Source organism: Ctenopharyngodon idella, chromosome 22, assembly GCF_019924925.1.
Source record: "Ctenopharyngodon idella isolate HZGC_01 chromosome 22, HZGC01, whole genome shotgun sequence".
Classification (NCBI taxonomy): domain Eukaryota; kingdom Metazoa; phylum Chordata; class Actinopteri; order Cypriniformes; family Xenocyprididae; genus Ctenopharyngodon; species Ctenopharyngodon idella.
Genome location: NC_067241.1, coordinates 14,480,203 through 14,498,557, shown reverse-complemented (window position 1 = coordinate 14,498,557; position 18,355 = coordinate 14,480,203). Strand labels below are relative to the sequence as shown.

The window sequence follows — 18,355 nt, the reverse complement described above, 5'->3', positions numbered from 1 at the left end:
CTCAATAAAAAACAATGTCAGTTTTAACAAACAAATGTACTAAAATCAAACCTCTATTTCATCTTGCCATTTTCATGTTTGATTTCACATCATCTCATAATTAGTATTCTGCTCAGCAAACTTAAAGTCATGTAATGGAAGTTATGGCCGACTTCTGTATTGTGACATATTTCTGAGTGAAACAGCTTTTCGAATGTAAAAAGCTATAGGGCGGGACTTGACTTATCCATCGATATAAATGTATGAACTCCAGGCAGTCGGGTTTAGCTTGGTGAATGGAAAAAGCCTATTGGGACCTGAAGAGCCGAAAATGCACCTCTTTACTCTCTGTTTGAGGCAGTGCTTTTCGCTTGGTTTTATATGACAGGTTGTTAGACCTTAGTCAGGGTAGATGCCATATTGAATTTTTTTTTTGTGGATGAAAATGAGGCTGTGAGGGGACATACCTACAGTCTTTACAATGGCATGCACTGTGTATAAAGGTCATTTCCATATCTCAGGGCCAACTCAAAACTGTTTCATTTTTCAATTCATTTATGATTTATTTTTCTTTGAAACTAGAAGCTGCCTTTTACAGAACTCGCTCTTCACCCTTTTCCTATCACATATCAGATCGGAAAGGCATTTATTTTCAATAAAAATGAAGAAAATATTTGAAAAGTGGAAATTAAGTGCCTAACCAGTGTTTAATAATAATGTATTTATTGGGTAGGGTTAGGGGTAGGAGTAGGGACGGCTTTATTGTCCCAAAAAGGCGGCATCCATCCAAATAGTATCTGCCTGTAATGATTAAGTCCTCTGAAGGCGAGTTGATGAACCCAAGTGCAGTTTATTGAAATAAAGTGAGCAAACAAACAAAGCAACCATTAGACTTGGACATAAACCGACTTTATGATGAGCAGACTTGAACATGAGCAGACTAGACTTGAACAGACTTGAACAGACTTGAACGTGACACTCACCAACAGCAGGGGTACATTATCAATACACAACCAAGTAACATGGAGAACAAGAGGCTTAAATACATGAACTTAGTGAACACATGACTAAGAAAACCAATGGCCAATTGACACAAGGAACAAGGGAACCAATGACAGACAGAACACAGAAACCACATGACCATAAACAACTAATCAGAACATGACACATTGACTAAGGGAACACATGAGGAGCAAGGGAAGCATGACAAAAACAAGCAACAAGAATCAAACTACAAAATAAAAGACATGAAACATGAAACAAAATTATATATTACACTGCCACTACTTATAACAAGTATAAATAGCATCTTAACAACTATTTGCACTTATTGCAAAGAACTGCTGCTTTTATAGTGTAATTAGAATATATCGCTATTGTCTCCTAGTGTAAATAGCATCTAATGCTAGTGCAAATAGCCGCTGCCACAAATTAAAAATCATCTTCACTGTATGAATTATATATAACAGTTACTCAGTCAAGACCAGTGAATCAGTTTCTCTTTTTTTTGTGTGTTGTTTGATTATCATTAATTACACAGACGGCAGCAGGTTTATTAGGCTGTTGTCACTTTAAGATCTAATGCACAGATCCAATACACTGACACATCTGATTTTCTCCCAACTGTTTACGTTCACTTAAGACATAACTGACTGTGTTTACGTGAATATTCACTCAGACGGGTATTTTGACATGCAGTAACTGTGTGTATTTAAGTGTGTAGAAGCACAATAAGATGCGAAAGAGAACTTAATTCGGCATTTGCATGCTGACTGATAGGCGCTTTCTGTGAGTGTGAAAGCAGTACTGACCCAATCTGGCCAGTGACAATTCCGTCAGCTGTCCCCAGCATATTTCACTGAATCCCTGGAATCCATTTAACATTTTTCGAGTTGTAAATGCTCGAGTCAGAGAATGCATCCGAGTCCACGACAAGTCCAAGTCCACGAAAAGTTTTACTTGAGTCTGAGTACCCCAACTCTACACGATTGTGTTCCCAAACACCAGCATCCAAACGCAAGATAACATGACAGCATTTATTGCATTTTGTCTGCACACTCTGAAGGTGATGATAGACGGGACAACTTTTTGAGCAGTATTGCCGAGCGATCTTGCCTGGGCACTTTCCCATTGAGAATGGGCAACAAATTTTGATCTAAAGTATCCAGACAGAAATGTGTTGCCTATTCTCAATGGGAAAGTGCCCAGGCAACATCAATCGGCAACATTGCATTGCATCACCTTAAGATGCAAGTCATTTATGATGTAGGAAAAAGAGCCACAGTGGCTTCCCCGATTGCAGCAACATTTTTATTACAGATATTTTGTGCCAATGTCCCAGGAAGTGACTGTTTTGTTCTGTTGAACAGATGGGATGAAAACGCTGCTTATTTGCAAATGTTTATGCGATATTCCAATTTTGCGCATAAGTTTAAATCCCAGCTTTTGGATGGAAACATCTATTGATACTGCTTGACATGTCATTTCAACTGCCCAAATGTATAATTTAAACCTCTTAGAAGTCCATGCCGGTCAAGGGTGTTGTTTGGCTTCAGTTGCCTTTGGAAAACAAGTGAAGTCTGACTTTTTACACTAAATCCAGGCAGAGTTGAGTTTCCTCAGAAGCATGTGGGGTTATTTATTTTTGCCTGTGGAGTCTATAAAGCCCTTCAAAGTTATTCTCCAACTGAGCAGTTGAGTGATATCAGCCCCACTGCAGTCACATCCAATCCCAGAATTGATGTTCACCAAAGGCAAGAAACAGTGCAGACACCAGCGAGGTGATTTGTTAGATTGAACAAGAGTTTCTGGGGCGTGTATTGATTGTCTAACCTTCATTCATGGAGCAGTGCTTTCTCAAGCCTCAAGACTGATTACGCTGCTTCTTGGTACCACACTTGGAGGTACTTTAACTTGAGGACAATGTGGCCTGAACTGAACTGATCTACCAAAACGCTAAAGGCTTGTTAATAAACTTGAGTTAACCTTGTTAACTCATTCACACACATAGACTACAACTTTGCATCAGTGTCGCTATCATTAAAAAATATGCAATTTTGGGGTGAAATATGACCTAGACATTTTTTCATGGGATTCACCTAGGCATAGATGAGGTGAACAGGGAACTTCTGCAGTAATGAGTGAGGTGGCAGTCAACAAAATCCAGAGACCAACCCGAAACGGTCTTAAGTTATGACACATGCCGTAATACAGCAGACGGGGGAGCGTTTAAGGGTAAATCATTTCCATATGTTCTGAGGAAATAAGGATGAGGGGTTTAAATACCTTGGCTCTAGCCAGGTAATGTGTGTTAATGAACAGCAGAGGGTTTATTAAGGCCTAAATTGGGGATTACACTGAAATGATTGACATCAGATGGAGTTGAGGGGAAGGACGCCACATGGTACTGTTCATCGTGGCTACCGCTCTGATGTTTTGAGGGCTTCAAAATTTTCCATGCTACAGTGTGAATTCAACAGTTATATGAATGAAAGTGCTTGCGTTTGATGTTTCTGCAGATACAGACGAGTGCTCATTTGACCGGACTTGTGACCACACATGTGTCAACTCACCTGGAAGTTTCCAGTGCTACTGCCACAAAGGTTACATCCTCTACGGCGTGGCTCACTGCGGAGGTACGTGATGCATTATGGGATTTTTATTGAGAGTTTCTGTGTTTCAAGAATATCTAAACATTCTTAAATCATGATATGTTTACTTGAAAAGCAAAATTACTTAAGATATTAAGACTTAATTTAACACTTTAATTTTAAAAGACTTTTTAAAGCGTAAATTCATTTAACGTGTTATCTAAAAAGTTATCTAACATCATTTGGCTCCTCAAGTAAATATATCTTGATTTAAGAACAATTAGATATTTGTACTGGAAAACAAGACAAAAATACTGAGGAGGAACTTTTTGCAGTGTAGAGAAACTTCTTATAGGAAACTCATGTTGGTAGACCCACTAACTCTTCTTGTTAGGATCTTGGGCAAACACATCCAATGAAAACTGAGACTTTCCCATATAAATGCTCTTTAGTTTCCTCGGGCAGCAGTCCCTGAACAAATCTTTAAAAGATATTCAGAGGTTGGTGTAAGGCACCTAACTAGATAAAAAGCAAGTAACATAGATATTTGCAGGTATATCTGTGAAATAACTGATACTTATTACTTTTGGATGGTCAAGATGAAGGTCTCTTGAAAGTCTCATACAATGCAAAAAGCAATTTTCTTCCTCAGTATTTTTGTCTTGTTTTCCAGTACAAATAGCTGAACATTCTTAAAGGGATAGTTATGAAAATTAAGTCATTTATTCACTTTGGTGTTGTTTTAATGCAGTTTGTCATTCTTTTTCTCATCCATATAATGGCGACCTGCATCAAGCTTATTAAAATAGAAACAAAAGCATCACAGAATGATCCCATGCGACACATGCTGTATATTCCAAGTGTTCTGGGGGTATACGATAGGGTTTGGTGAAAAACAAACTGAAATTTAATGTATTATTTAACAAAAACACTCACCTTGGCCGTTGGTCTTCTGTGTTCACTCCGACTCGCCCAGAAAATCAAGATTAATAAATATGCAACATAAAAATACAACACCTAGAAATCCCCAAAAAAGCAGAATGAAAGATGTGAATGCGATAACTTTTTGTTGTGATGAACACAATGGATATATTCACCTCAGAGTACATGGATTGTATTTCATGTCATGTTTTTGTTAATCTTGATTTTCTGGGCGAGTCGGAGTGACCACAGAAGACCAACAGCCAAGGTCAGGGTATTTGTTAAATAATACATTAAATTTCGGTTTGTTTTTCACCAAAACCTAGCATATACCTTCAGAACACTTGGAATATACGGCATGTGTCGCATGGGATCATTCTGTGATGCTTTTGTTTCTATTTTAAAAAGCTTGATGCTGGTCGCAATTCACTGCCATTATATAGACACTTTTTTAAAAATTCTCCGTTTTTGATCTTAAAAAGACAGAAGGGCATACAGCATTAGGTCAACACCAGGGTGAGTAAATGACTTTATTTTCATTTTAGGGTGAACTATCCCTTTAAATAAAGATACATTTACTTGAGAAGCAAAGTGAGTTAAGATATAGAGTCTTGATTTCTGAAAAATTAAGTGAATTTATGCTTAAAACAAGAAAAAATATAAAAATTTTCCCTTTGAATTTAATTGATGGCCGGCTCTCAGCCAGAATTGGCTGCTTCAGTGCACTTGTTTTAGGGTTGATTAAGCAGATGAGGACAGTTCATTTAGTGATGTATATGTCTTACTATTGTTGAGAGGACCAGAAATAATGAATGTGTTTCTCTCTGTTAGCTTTTAGATAAACCCAGATTAATGAAGTTCTCTCTTTTGTTTCCAGAGAATGGTCATCAGTTTCCCATTGACGGCTTATCTGCAGGGAAATAGATGTTAAAGAGGCCATATTGTGTCCTTTTTCAAAGACTTGATTTTGTTTTTGGGCTCTACTAGAACAGGTTTTCATGCTTGAATGCAAAACACATTATTTTTCTCATATTTGACCTCGTTGCAGCACCTCTCTTCCCAGTCTGTCAGTAACGCTCTGTTTAGTTCAGTGGTTCTCAAACTTTTTTGGTCACTCCTCCCTTTAAACCTTTTAAAAAGTCCTCAAATCACCTCTGACTATCAAATAACTTTGCTAAAAATAAAAACTGAAAGTTTTTTTTGTAACGCTTTAGTTTGGGGAACACATATTCGCTATTAACTATGACTTATGCCTCAATAAACTCTTAAATTACTGCTTATTAATAGTTAGTAAGGTAGTTGTTGTAGTGTTTAAGTTTAGGTGTTAAATAGAAAAAACCTGCAATAAAAAACACTTCACATTTATCGTGTCTATACCAGACGTGAGCAGCGCCACACAATGTGACTAAAGACACATTATATTCATTGATGCTGTCTACAGTGGATGCAGTGTGGCGCGGCACAACAAATCCCTCAAGTAAACTGATGCCTTGTTCTGTTTCTGACATATTTCATGGTTGTGTCCGGTGTAGACACGATGTTTGTGCTGTTGTTAAAGGGGAGCGGCGAGTTCACAACAGCAGCTTTTGATGCCGTCTGCTGATGAGGTGCTTTTCTGTGTCGAGGATCTTCTGTGTCGGGCTTGTTTAGATGGTGCAAAGTCAATGGTCTGAAGAAGGATATTTTAGGAATTGGCATTCTGTGCCGCTTTATATAAGGCAGTGAGCCAACTGCATTCACACACTCGAACGCTGTTGCCACAGATTTTTTTGTTTTTTCTCCTGCTGATCTCCTGTGCCCCCTTGCAGTACCTGTGATTGTTGCAGAGTTTACAGTAATAGTACAGAGTATATTCTGGTTTTGGTCTTTCTTCATTCAGGTTGATGCGAGCTGGGCTTGCATGAATTGAAAATAGCTGCCTGATGGTGTTACCAAGATGGTCACCAAGTGGACTGACCTGCCCTAAAAAGGACTTTTAGCTATAGACGTGTCAGCCTAACGTTGATTTTCTCTTTCTTAATCTTTAAATTAATGAAGGCTTGGGATCCAGACAGGGAAAGGAAATGTGAAAGTCAAAGGTTTAGCCTGGAGCTGGTTCAAATCTGATGGGGAACAAGAGAATGACAAAGAGAAGGGAAACCAGACTAGCCTAGCAAGCAAGCTCTTTATTCTTTAAAGAAACACTCAAAAACTCTTGAAACTCCCACCTTTCAGAAAGCGGATTTGTTGAAACACACTTTTCCTCTCTGACTCTGTTTCTAATACACTCGATCAAACTATCTTCGTTGTTTTCTTCCATTAGTCTTTGGTTTTCTTTCTTTGTTTCTTTGCTACTGGTTTTTTTTAAGTTGTAAATAAAACAAAGTTTATTAGAGTATGTTTTACAAGTATGTTTTCTACTTTAAAATGTCACATTTAATTCAATGTTACTTGCCATTTGTTTGTAATTACTTGTGAAATTTACACTTCATGCACTGAACTCTCACAGATTTAATTATGTAGTGAAACTCGTCACACTGGAAATGGAAGGTCAAATGGATTGCAGTGCGTTGTGGGATACAGTGTGGGCTGTTCTGGAGTACGTTCAAGCTTAAACCGGTGCACAACATTTTGCTACGGTTTCCGGGTTGAATGACATGTTTCCTGGAAATGGTGTGCAACGGTGTACAGTGGGGTTTGAGATACATTTTCTCTTGTTTGGTGGGTGTGTCAAAAATGTCAGCCCAATCAGCATCAACACGTATATAAACCACACGGTATTAAAGAGACAGCTCGCACAATGTGTCCAAGTAAAGTCAAATGTACAAATGTGTTCTCTTTTATTCTGGATGGCAAGGACAGTGACTGTAACATTGAGCGTATTTTGCAGTATTAAACACGTATTTATACCGACTGAATCAGGCTCCGAAAATTCTTCAAAAAGAAAACAAAGAACGGCCTTCTCAGCTGCCATAGTTGCAACTCTTGCATCATCAGAACAGGGTGTTCAACGCACCACCGTTTCCATTTTAAAAAAAACGATTTGCAGCGTTAAGTGGGGGCTGAATGCAGCCCTGGTTCTATACTGCAGTCAGTGTTGCCAAGTCTGCGGTTTTCCCGCAGGATTGAGCTACTTTAACACTGTTGCCGCAGGGTTTTTTATGTCAGCGGATTAAAGTGACCCCAAATAACATGATATTTAGCCCCTGGAATGTGAATTTTACTGGGGGACCCCACCTGAAATGCGATTGGGCTAGTTTTGTGCTAGTTTTAAGTAGCAATCAGGCAGGTTTTGTTGTGAAAACCTGGCAACCCTAGTTTATCCAGGTAGTGTGCATACAGTAAATTCAGCTGAATGGCCATATCTTTCTTTAAATCAATCAATCAATCATTTATTTTAATGTAAAGTGAAAACAAAGTTGAAAATTGTGCTGAATAACATCAAATAAAAGTTTTAGATAAAAGACCAAAAAGATTAAAAACATTCAACGATGTATTTAAATGCTTATATAAGCTTCATTTAGACTTTACTATAAGCCTTCTCAAACCTCAAGATTAGTTTTGCTTTGAAAACCTATTATGTCATTATTGTTTTAATAATTGACCTTTATAACATAGATCAGTTATTTGTTATTGTTTGTTTTGTTTTGTAGATATTGACGAGTGCAGCATTAACCGGGGCGGCTGTAAATTCGGATGCGTGAACACTCTGGGCAGTTACGAGTGTACCTGCCCTCCTGGTTACAAACTGCACTGGAACAAGAAGGACTGTATCGGTATGTGGACAAGAGTGCCACCTAGAGGCCATTCAGATGCCACTATAACCTAACTGAAAACTTATGGTTCAGATGCAAATGCCAAAGAGTGCTTTCAGTTCCATGTGTCATAAATGTGTCAACTGCTTGTCTTTGCAAAAATTATAGGACCAATAATTTTAATGCATACTAATACAGGACAAATTCCATGTTATTGAGTCAAACCTGTAGTTTCTGCACATCATACAGAGCCCGTGAAATGTGCGTCCAATCTGGTGGCCCCCAAAGCCACCCTCACTTGCAGTAAGATGGGGAAAAAAGAGAGCTGCTCTCTCACATGTGCGTCCAAAGCACATTATCTATCAGGTACATACTAATATCCCAAAGAATACCTAATTTTAATGTTTGTAACAGCATAACACACTTGAACGTTCAACTCTAATGCCAGTTTTCATTGTACGTTTCACAGAATCAGACAACAGTTATTCCGTTAGCTGTGGAATACCCATCCTGCGAGGTAAATCCCAGAGCAAATTAAACACAAGCAGCATCCAGAGCTGCATAGGTAAGATAATACACACGTCCTCTAACACCTTCCTTATCTCAAGAGCAAATGAATCTTGATGACTAATGGTCTACAAATAGGGTACACTTTGCTGTCTCACTGTATTTCTTTTTTAACAGTATAAGTACCCATACAGGTTGTAAATACGGTTTGATATGTTATAGAAATTATTAAATATATTAACTATGTGTGTGTCAATAACTACAAACCAACATTTGGCCATAAGCTAGCTAGATTCTGTTGAGTATCAGCTTAAAGGGATAGTTCACCCAAAAATGAAAATGTTGTCATCATTTACTCACCCTCAAGTTGTTCCAAACTTGTATGAGTTTCTTTCTTCTGTTGAAAACAAAACAAGAATGTTGGTAACCAGACAGTTAATGGCACCCATTGACTTCCATAGTAGGAAAAAACAAATACTATAGAAGTCAATGGGTGCCATAAGTGTATAGTTACCAAAAATATATTTAAAGATATTTTAAATATCTTTAAAATATCTAGTTTTCAACAGAAAAAAAGAAACTCATACAGGTTTGGAACAGCATGAGGGTGAGTAAATGAAGACAAAATTTAAATTTTTAGGTGAACTATCCCTTTAAGGCAAGACACTACAGGCAAAAATATATATTTTTTCCATCCGCCAGTCAAATTTGAAATTTTAGGCTGTTTGGCTTTTTGAAAACATGTTGTTTCAGGCCAGTGGAAAGAAAACATCCAAAATTAACTTTAAGTGTTTATTTTCTTCCACTTTATCTATTTGCGTCTGTAGATTTCAATTACAATACATATCTTTAAAGGGTTAAAAGTTTTTTTCTCCACTTCAGCAGCACTTACATACACCAAAATTTACAGTTTTATTTCTAACTATATTCTGAAGGTTTTTACTGAGGGGTTTGTTCATAAATCATTATCATAACATTTTAATCCTAAAAACATGGTGAAAATGTATTTTTTTCTGGCTGTTCACATTGTTTTCTGATTCATGGCGTAATAAAAAGAGATATCCAAAATATCTGTAAAAACATTTAACACTAATATGTCAACAAAATGAAACAAGAATTTTGAACCTGGCTTTATTCAATGTTCAGATTTTTGTTCTGGAATTTGATGCAAATTAGTGCACATTTAATTAGACCGTGCCTCATTTGCACTGTCTAATTAAATGTGAAAACTTGTAATACAAAATATTATCATCAGTTAAATTTTTTACCCTGTTCACCTGTGTTATAATGCCTTAATTAATGCTAAACTTGCAACACTGTTACCTGCAGGCAAGTTTTTTTTTTTTTTTTGTCTGATTAATTTTGTTGTTTTTAATGGTAATATATCAAACAAATCACCCTCAAAATATTCCCCATGGTAATGGATGCCACATATAAAATAAATAGAAAATAAAACAAATCATATATTAATTTATCTCCTGTGGTTAACAGTCAACATTTTTTAAATGTTAAGCTCCTCAATTTCACTGATCATTAGCTGAAAATGAGGGGGAAAAAAACATTTTCTAAGACATTCAGGCCCTATTTTAGTATTTTGTTGAAAGTGCCAGCAAACAGAACCTGGAAACCGATGAGACGTTTCTTTTGAACAGCTGCAGCCGATGATTCCGAGAAACATAATGACAGATACATCACAGCTGTCCAATTACATGATCACTTTATGCGCTTGGCAAATTAGAAACTTATTTACCATGCCTGATGTTTGTTTTGATGTCAGACTCGTTTCACATTAGGATGCCTGTCACGGCACACTATGATCCCAAATTGCTGTTCCTCATAAGTGTTCATGAAGCTAACATGAATCTGCTTCAAATGTTCAAAGACCACAAACCAGCCCAGATGGTTTTATTTTTTCAATCAAGCATGTTTAATGTAGTGAGCTAGCAGCTGTGAATGAATGTAGTTAGCTAGTAGTTGTCAGTAAGGGCTTTATATGAATCATGTCGGGTTTTGTGTCAAGGCCTCTTTGTTTGGTTGTAGAGACTCAGGCTCCTCCAGTGAAGCAGACGACATCCTTTCGGATCAAGAACGCCAAATGCCACCTGCACCCGAAGCATAAGGGGAGGGCAGAGGACAACGGCAGACAGATCGGGCCAGGTCAGAGGTCATAGGGGCCAGGAAATGAAGGGTACCATGTCATTTTGATGGTCCCTGTAGTGGAATAAGGTTGTAAACTATTTGTTGAGGGAGTTGCGTTCTTGTTTTGCTACATAGACAATGATAACTGGGACATTAAAGAGATAGTTCTCCCAAAAATCAAAATTCTGTCATTTTTTTATTCACCCTCATGTTTTTCCAAACTAGTAAGACTTTGGTTAGTCTTCGAAAACACAAACTGAAATGTAAGGTTATAACCAAAAAGGTTACGGTGGCATTGTAAAATGAATTCATATGAATTGAGTGGTTTAATCCAGGTCTTGTAAAGACTCACTTTATATTATGAACCATTTTAATTTAGGCTTTTATTTACATCTAAACAATAATCGACGCACATACATACACACATGGTAAACATGGAAGCTTGTGTGTCTCATGCTAGAACAAACCTCATAAAAACAAGTATAAAATGTCTCTCATGGGATAAATAAACTCTTTAAATCACTGTAAAATGTAATCAGTTGAGTTCATTCAGAAAACTTGTGGAAACTGATTGCCTTAAATTTAGCAAGTAAATTAGCTCATCATTTTTGAGTTGATAAAACTTACTACCACTTAGTACAGGTAAGTAGAGTTAAACCTGAGTATTGGTAACACATTTTAGAAGTTGAGTACCTAGTTCAGTCAGCTTAAAGGTCCCAGTTTGCTGGCTTCCATGGTTGCAATAAGCTTTGTTTTCCATCAGACTGGCAACCTGGAGTGTCGGAATACTATTGGGTAAATTGGCAGTAGGCGGGATCACACAGACAAAAAAAAAAAAACAGACATTCCGACATGGAAAACACACATTTCGAAATAGAATAACTGGATGTAGCATTGTTTTTCGGAGAAACGAGTATGTGAACTTAGCATGTTTCCTAAATATCTGCAAACATATTATGGTATTTTTATGCTTTATTACACGCTAAAAAATGCTGGGTTAAAAACAACCCAAGTTGGTTTGAAAATGGACAAACCCAGCGATTGGGTTGTTTTAACCCAGCAGTTGGGTTAAATGTTTGCCCAACGTGCTGGGTAGTTTTATTTAACTCAACTATTGTTTAAAAATCACTATATGGCTGGCTTAAAATGAACCCAAAATATGTTGGAAATTAAAAATCAGACACATAATTACTAGAGGTAACAATCAAAAGGTGAACATTTATTAATAAGCAATTTAATAAATGTTTATTGTTTGATTATTATACATTAAACTTATTAATAAATGTTCATTTATTAAACGTATTAATAAATGTTCATTTCCAACATATTTTGGGTTCATTTTAAGCAAGCAATACAGTCATTTTTAAATGATATTTGAGTTAAATAAAACTACCCAGCAGGTTGGGCAAACACCTTTAAAGATTTAAGTACACTGAACTTAAACAAAAAGTTGTAAGTTGTTAATACAAAGACATACAAGAGTGTTGGGACAATGAAAATGAACAGTGTTTTTATTAAACTGAAAATACTTTTCAAATACTGTGAAATCTAAAATTGAACTGAAATTACTGTAATTAAAACTAAAAACATCAAATAAGTAGCTAATAGACATCACTGCAACACAGTTACTGCATTTTAAATAAAGCAACATGCAGCATATTATCAATACTTCTGGTCTTTTCCTGGACTGAAGCACAGGCTCTACTCTTCTAAACCTCACAAAACACAACAGAAACCCTTTAAATCCCAACAGAACATGAAACATCTTTCAAGATCTCAACATAAGATGATTAAACAACCCCAAAACAGCTTCACTTGTTACAAACCAAAATTTACTTTATTTTCATATGTGCACAACAGTTCTTATTTAGAATAATCATAGGTTTAGATGTTGATGATTTATTGAAAATAATAAGTTTGTTGTCACATTATGGTGATCAGTGTTTGCTTTAGTTGGGCTCTTGACACTTGACTTTTTAACACTGTTTTTTCTCTGTTTTGCTCTGTAAGTGTGTGTTAATTAGAGCTAATTTACTTGCTAAATTTAAGGCAATCAGTTTCCACCAGTTCTAAGTGAACTCAACTAATTACATTTTTACAATAATTCTGTTTATTTTTCTGACCCCATTTTCTTTTAATTATCATTGTTTTAGGCATGAAGCCACTTAATTTTGATCAATTTTTCAGAAAAAAAGACTTCCGCCGTTTTGCTTCTCAAGTAAATATATCATGATTTAAGAATGTTTCGATATTTGTAAAGAAAAACAAGACAAAAATACTGTGGAAGAACATAATTTTTGCAGTTTACTGAAGTTTGTTCTAGAGCGTGATGCACAAGCTTTTGTGTTTATCATATCTATGTACAGTATCTGTGTTTATGTGAATAAATGCCTTTATATGATGATGTGTTCACCATAAAGTAATCATATCATAACCAAAAACTTAAAGGCTTGGAAAAACATGAGGTTGAGTAAATGATGACAATTTTCATTTCTGGGTGAACTACCTTTAAATCTCACATATTCTAAATTTCACTTAATATATTTAAAACAGTTATTGAGTTGTTGACATAATCAATTAACAATGCCACTCCAAAATGTGAAACTGACATTTAAATGTCCTTTGTGTGAATAATAACGTGATTTGTAGGTGGTCAACCATGCAACAACTGCCTAGTCACATTTGTTAACCTGAAGTGTGACTCGTCTAAGAAGGCCAAAGGGCGTCGAGCACGTAACCCGTCAAGCAAAGAGGTCACACGCATCACTCTAGAGCTGGAGGCCGAAGTCAAGCCAGGGGAAACCACTGGTGAGTCTTGCATCCTCCGCCTGAAATAAACACCTAGGGGGCAATCATGGACTAATGGTTAGAGAGTCAGACTGGTAACCCAAAGGTTGCAGGTTCGATTCTCAATACCAGCAGGAAATGACTGAGGTGCCCTTGAACAAGGCACCTAACCCCTCAATCTCTCCCTGGCGCCACAGAAAGAAAAAAAAAATGTGTCCACGGTTGGCAGTGTGTGTGTGTGTGTGACAAGAATGAGATGAGATTTTTACATAGTATTTTTAGGAAATCCTCAATGATGAAATACATGTCTAGAAAAATACTATACATCGGAAATAACTAATCATCTTGTAATGAATTATCGAACTCAACTGACTGGCTTCTCTCCTGCATTATTTCATATGAGAACCGCACTCTCGGTTTACTTTCACTTTCAATTTTGTGAATAGGGAGTGGCGGTGCTGAGCACGCATTCTACAAGATAAGACGTTTGTCAGACACTAGACTTTGTTGTGCAACAAAACCTCCGCTATGGTCTTGTCAGTCATCTCGTCACTTACTCTCGTCACATGATCTGTGAACTCTGATTCCTGCTGCACTACGTACGACTCTGCTGCTCGTGTTGGATGAGCTGGATGGGATTGAAGTGACTGTTATCCAACAGAATTAAATGGTTTTTATATAACAGTAGTGGAGGTGTAATGTAAACGTAGCGGTGGCATATTCTATCCTAATTTCAATTTCGCGAGACAGCAGATCTCATCACACCCCTAGTACAGACAACTGCTCAGGATGAACATGGAAGTGCACTGCATTAAAGTTAATCTTGTTCTCCTGTAGGGAACTGTAACATGATGTGTCAAAGGCAGCGCATGGAGCAGCAGATGAAGTCGTACATTAAAGCGCTGAAAAAGTCCATTAACCAGGAGCGTTTCCTCATCCGCGTGGCTGGATTGGAGTATGAGGTCGCACAGAAGCTCCCCCAGGCTGCATTGAGGCAGGAGAACTGCGGACCAGGCCGAGAGAAAGACAGCGGCCGCTGTGGTAAGAACGGAAGAGTGAGTGGGGTCTGTTATTCATGAACCCCCTTTTCCACTGCAACTGGATGCAAGGGCTTCATAGAGCTTAAACAGTAGAGCATGGTGCTAGCAACGCAAAAGCAAGAACTGATAAAATGTAAATGTATACCTTGAATGCAGAGTCACTTTGGATAAAAGCGCCTGCCAGATGTATAAATGTAAATGTAAGAGTGCCATATCATAAAACATAGTATCAATTCATAAGAATGAACAAGAGCATCTACTAAAAATCAAACAAACTCAAGATATAAAAACTTGCATGGATATATTGTAAATCATAGGTCTTCAACCCTGCTCCTGGAGGCCCACTGTCCTGCAGAGTTTCGCTCCAACCCCAATCAAACACACCTGAACCAGATAATCAAGCTCTTCAGGACTGCTTGAAAATCACAAGCTGAAGCAGGTTGGAAGTTTGCAGGGCAGTGGGCCTCCATGAGCTGGGTTGAAGACCTCTGTCATAAATGAAATCAGGAGAGCATTTCATACTGTTAGAGCAGAATACAAAGGAAAAAAGAAAATAATCCGGAGAAAAAGAATGCAGCGACTCAAAAGAGGTCTTGCCATAGATATTTTTGTTATACCATGTCATACCATAAGCTGACGTCTGAAAATAGAACATGAAGGAAATTGTACCGCTCATTCAGTCAAAGTGAAGGATAAGGATTATTTCTAGCGTAGGCTTATGATTTGAAATGATTTGTTTCAGTCTTTTTGAGTCGAACTTCCCCAAACCGGAATTGCCTCCCATAATCTAACACCCAGTGGGCTCATTAAGAAAAAGGTGGATTCATTTGAGACTTAAATTAGACACTTATGAAGTCTTTAGGTCTACAAAGAGGAGCTATTTCTGAGAATATTATGACAGTGTTTTTTTTTTTCTCTTTGAAAATGTGTTGTTTGCTTTTATATTCCATAGAAGGTTTTTTTGCCATAAACATATGAAATTTACATAAACATATGAAATTTTTCTGCAGTAGTGTTCAAAACACTTAAAGGCACAATATGTAAGATTTTTGGATTAAAATATCCAAAAACCAGTAGAACAATGTTATATATTTTGTTGACTTGTGTACTTACATTATCCCTAATGTTTCCAAGAATGTTTAAATCCAGAGAAGTAAGCAGAATATGAATATCCATGAATATGATTTCCCGTCGGATTCCTTTTCACTGGCTGTAGATGTGAAGACAACACCTCCCATGATTCCGCGAAATCAAGGTGTCATTAAGCTACACCTTTGTTTTGAACAAGTGACCTCTAGTGGCAAAAAATGACATATTGTGCCTTTAACCTGTAGCATATAGAAAACTACTGCCACAGTGGATTTCACTGGGACTCCGTTTGCCTAAACTTGTCTGGTTTTATGCAAAATCTGTAAAATGAACAGAATTTGGTGTCAAAATGCAATAGAAACAAAACAAACTAAATCAAAGTTTAGTTTATTAGGAAATATTTGCTATTTAGTAATAGTAAATTATTGCAAAAGTCTCTGGTTACAAATTATAGCATTTTACATTAATCGCTTGAAACTACAGGTCTTTAGAGTCAAATTTCAAAGTCAAACTGCATCTGTCAAAAATACAAAGATTTCAGAATTTCAGCTTCCTCACTGCTGCCCCCTGCTGGCTGCTCTCTCTTAGTCAGATGTTTGCCTGGGTCATACTACCATGGTGAGCAGGAGCGCTGCGTCCAGTGCCCGCCTGGAACGTTCCAGGAGCGTGAAGGTCAGCTGGCCTGTGACCTTTGCCCTGGAACAGACCGCCATGGCCCACTAGGGGCCCGCAACATCACATCATGTGCAGGTAATTAGCCTTAATCGATGAGCCTTCTACTATTGATGTAAATGTGTCCTAAACTAAAAGTATGTGCTTGATTCATTTTTCTTTTAAGAGTAAAAAAGTTTTATTTTATTATATTTGCTGTCTTTGCTGCCTTGTTTTTATTAAATGTTCTTCTTTCTTTTATTTCTCATGGAATGCTGTCCATCCATACATTGTATTGTATGATTAATCCACTATTGTATAACCTTGCCCTACTTTTCTTGGAAGTAACTTTGTTCTGTTTCTCTTGTGGCAAGGACCTTTTTATTAATAATAGATATAGAATAAATATTAATGTGTGTATGTGTGTGTGTATATATATATTGATATCAATCAATGGTATCTTTTTATAGGTCAATGTCCACCAGGGTATTTCTCCAGCGATGGGTTCAAGCCCTGTCAGTCGTGCCCCCTGGGAACGTACCAGCCCGACCCAGGACGAACTCTTTGTTTCCCCTGTGGAGGAGGGCTTGGTACCAAAAGAGAGGGTGCCAGCTCCTTCAATGACTGTGAGGTCAAAGGTCAGGCATTTTGACTCTCTACAGTGCAGTGCACATTTACATCAAGCTAGACAGTGTTTATTTAAACCACTGTAATATATTTATAGCTTTTGGTTGTAATTTCCAGTCGAAGGGCAACAAGAGAAGCGATGCAAGTCTTCACTGCTTTACTAGCGAAGTTGTGAAGAATGTGGGCGAATAAAACTTCCTAAAGATCCGCATCTTTGTTCTCTTCACTTTAGCCCTGATGACTTTGAGGCTTTTAGCTGAAAGAGCTTACAGTTGCTGATGGATATAAGTGTATGCTTTAACCAAATGCCGCGGCTGTTTTAGTTTAGTCACAAAACCATTGAAAACATGCAAAAGTGTTTTCCTCAAGTGTAATATGGTTCAGATATTCAACAAAGAATTGATTACACCACCAAAACTGGACAAATGAAGTCTTTAATTTACTAAAATTAGACTCCTGTAGCCCATGTGTGCGTGAGGGGAAGCTTCATGCTAAATCAGCCCATGTGATATCTGTGTTTGTGTGTGTAGTGTTGTGTTCTCCAGGTCATTATTATAACACCTCAGTTCATCGTTGCATCCGCTGTCCTCATGGAACCTACCAGGCTGAGTTCAGACAGAATTACTGCATCTCCTGCCCTGGAAACACCACCACAGACTTTGACGGGGCCATCAGCGTCTCTCAGTGCAAGAGTGAGTCCGTTCATCCTTAAGCACAAGTGTGGACTTCTTATCAGTCCCTTATCACTATACAAGTTGATTGGAAATCTGGAAGAAAAACAAATGGCATTTTAAGTGAAATGCTCATTTTACGGTGTCGCTAATAACAAGAGTTTGTGAATTCTACATATAGCCCCTTTAAATGAGGTCCGTGTCCATCATCTGGATCTATTGAAATTCATCTTCACCAAGTCACTGCAATGATGGAAGAAATGTGTTTTAAACTCATCATGCTCTTGAAATAAACACGGAAATATCAGGGAATTAAAAACATTCCAAGAACTGAATGAATAAATGTCAGGTCTTGTAACGTTATATATTTGTTTATTTGTTGGTGTGTTTCAGATCGGGAATGTGGGGGTGAAATAGGAGAGTTCACCGGATACATAGAGTCCCCCAACTATCCAGGAAACTACCCAGCCAATGTAGAGTGTGTCTGGACCATCAACCCTCCACCCAAACGCAAGATTTTGATCGTGGTTCCAGAGATCTTCCTCCCATCTGAGGATGAATGTGGAGACGTCCTAGTAATGAGGAAGAACTGTACGTTTTTTGTGCTTTTCCAGGTTTAG

At 37.5% G+C, this 18,355-nt stretch overlaps 1 protein-coding gene across 2 annotated transcripts in view; it reads left to right on the top strand.

The window, feature by feature from the left end:
• Positions 1–18,355, top strand: part of scube3 (signal peptide, CUB domain, EGF-like 3) — a 112,280-nt gene that overhangs the window by 85,906 nt on the left and 8,019 nt on the right. For both annotated transcript variants that reach the window (XM_051880599.1, XM_051880598.1), the window contains 11 exons: positions 3,498–3,614; positions 8,123–8,245; positions 8,474–8,590; positions 8,694–8,789; positions 10,772–10,888; positions 13,520–13,678; positions 14,495–14,698; positions 16,375–16,536; positions 16,908–17,075; positions 17,595–17,756; positions 18,129–18,326. In XM_051880599.1, the coding sequence (XP_051736559.1) occupies positions 3,498–3,614; positions 8,123–8,245; positions 8,474–8,590; positions 8,694–8,789; positions 10,772–10,888; positions 13,520–13,678; positions 14,495–14,698; positions 16,375–16,536; positions 16,908–17,075; positions 17,595–17,756; positions 18,129–18,326 (1,623 nt within the window). The remainder of the gene's footprint in view (positions 1–3,497; positions 3,615–8,122; positions 8,246–8,473; positions 8,591–8,693; positions 8,790–10,771; positions 10,889–13,519; positions 13,679–14,494; positions 14,699–16,374; positions 16,537–16,907; positions 17,076–17,594; positions 17,757–18,128; positions 18,327–18,355) is intronic.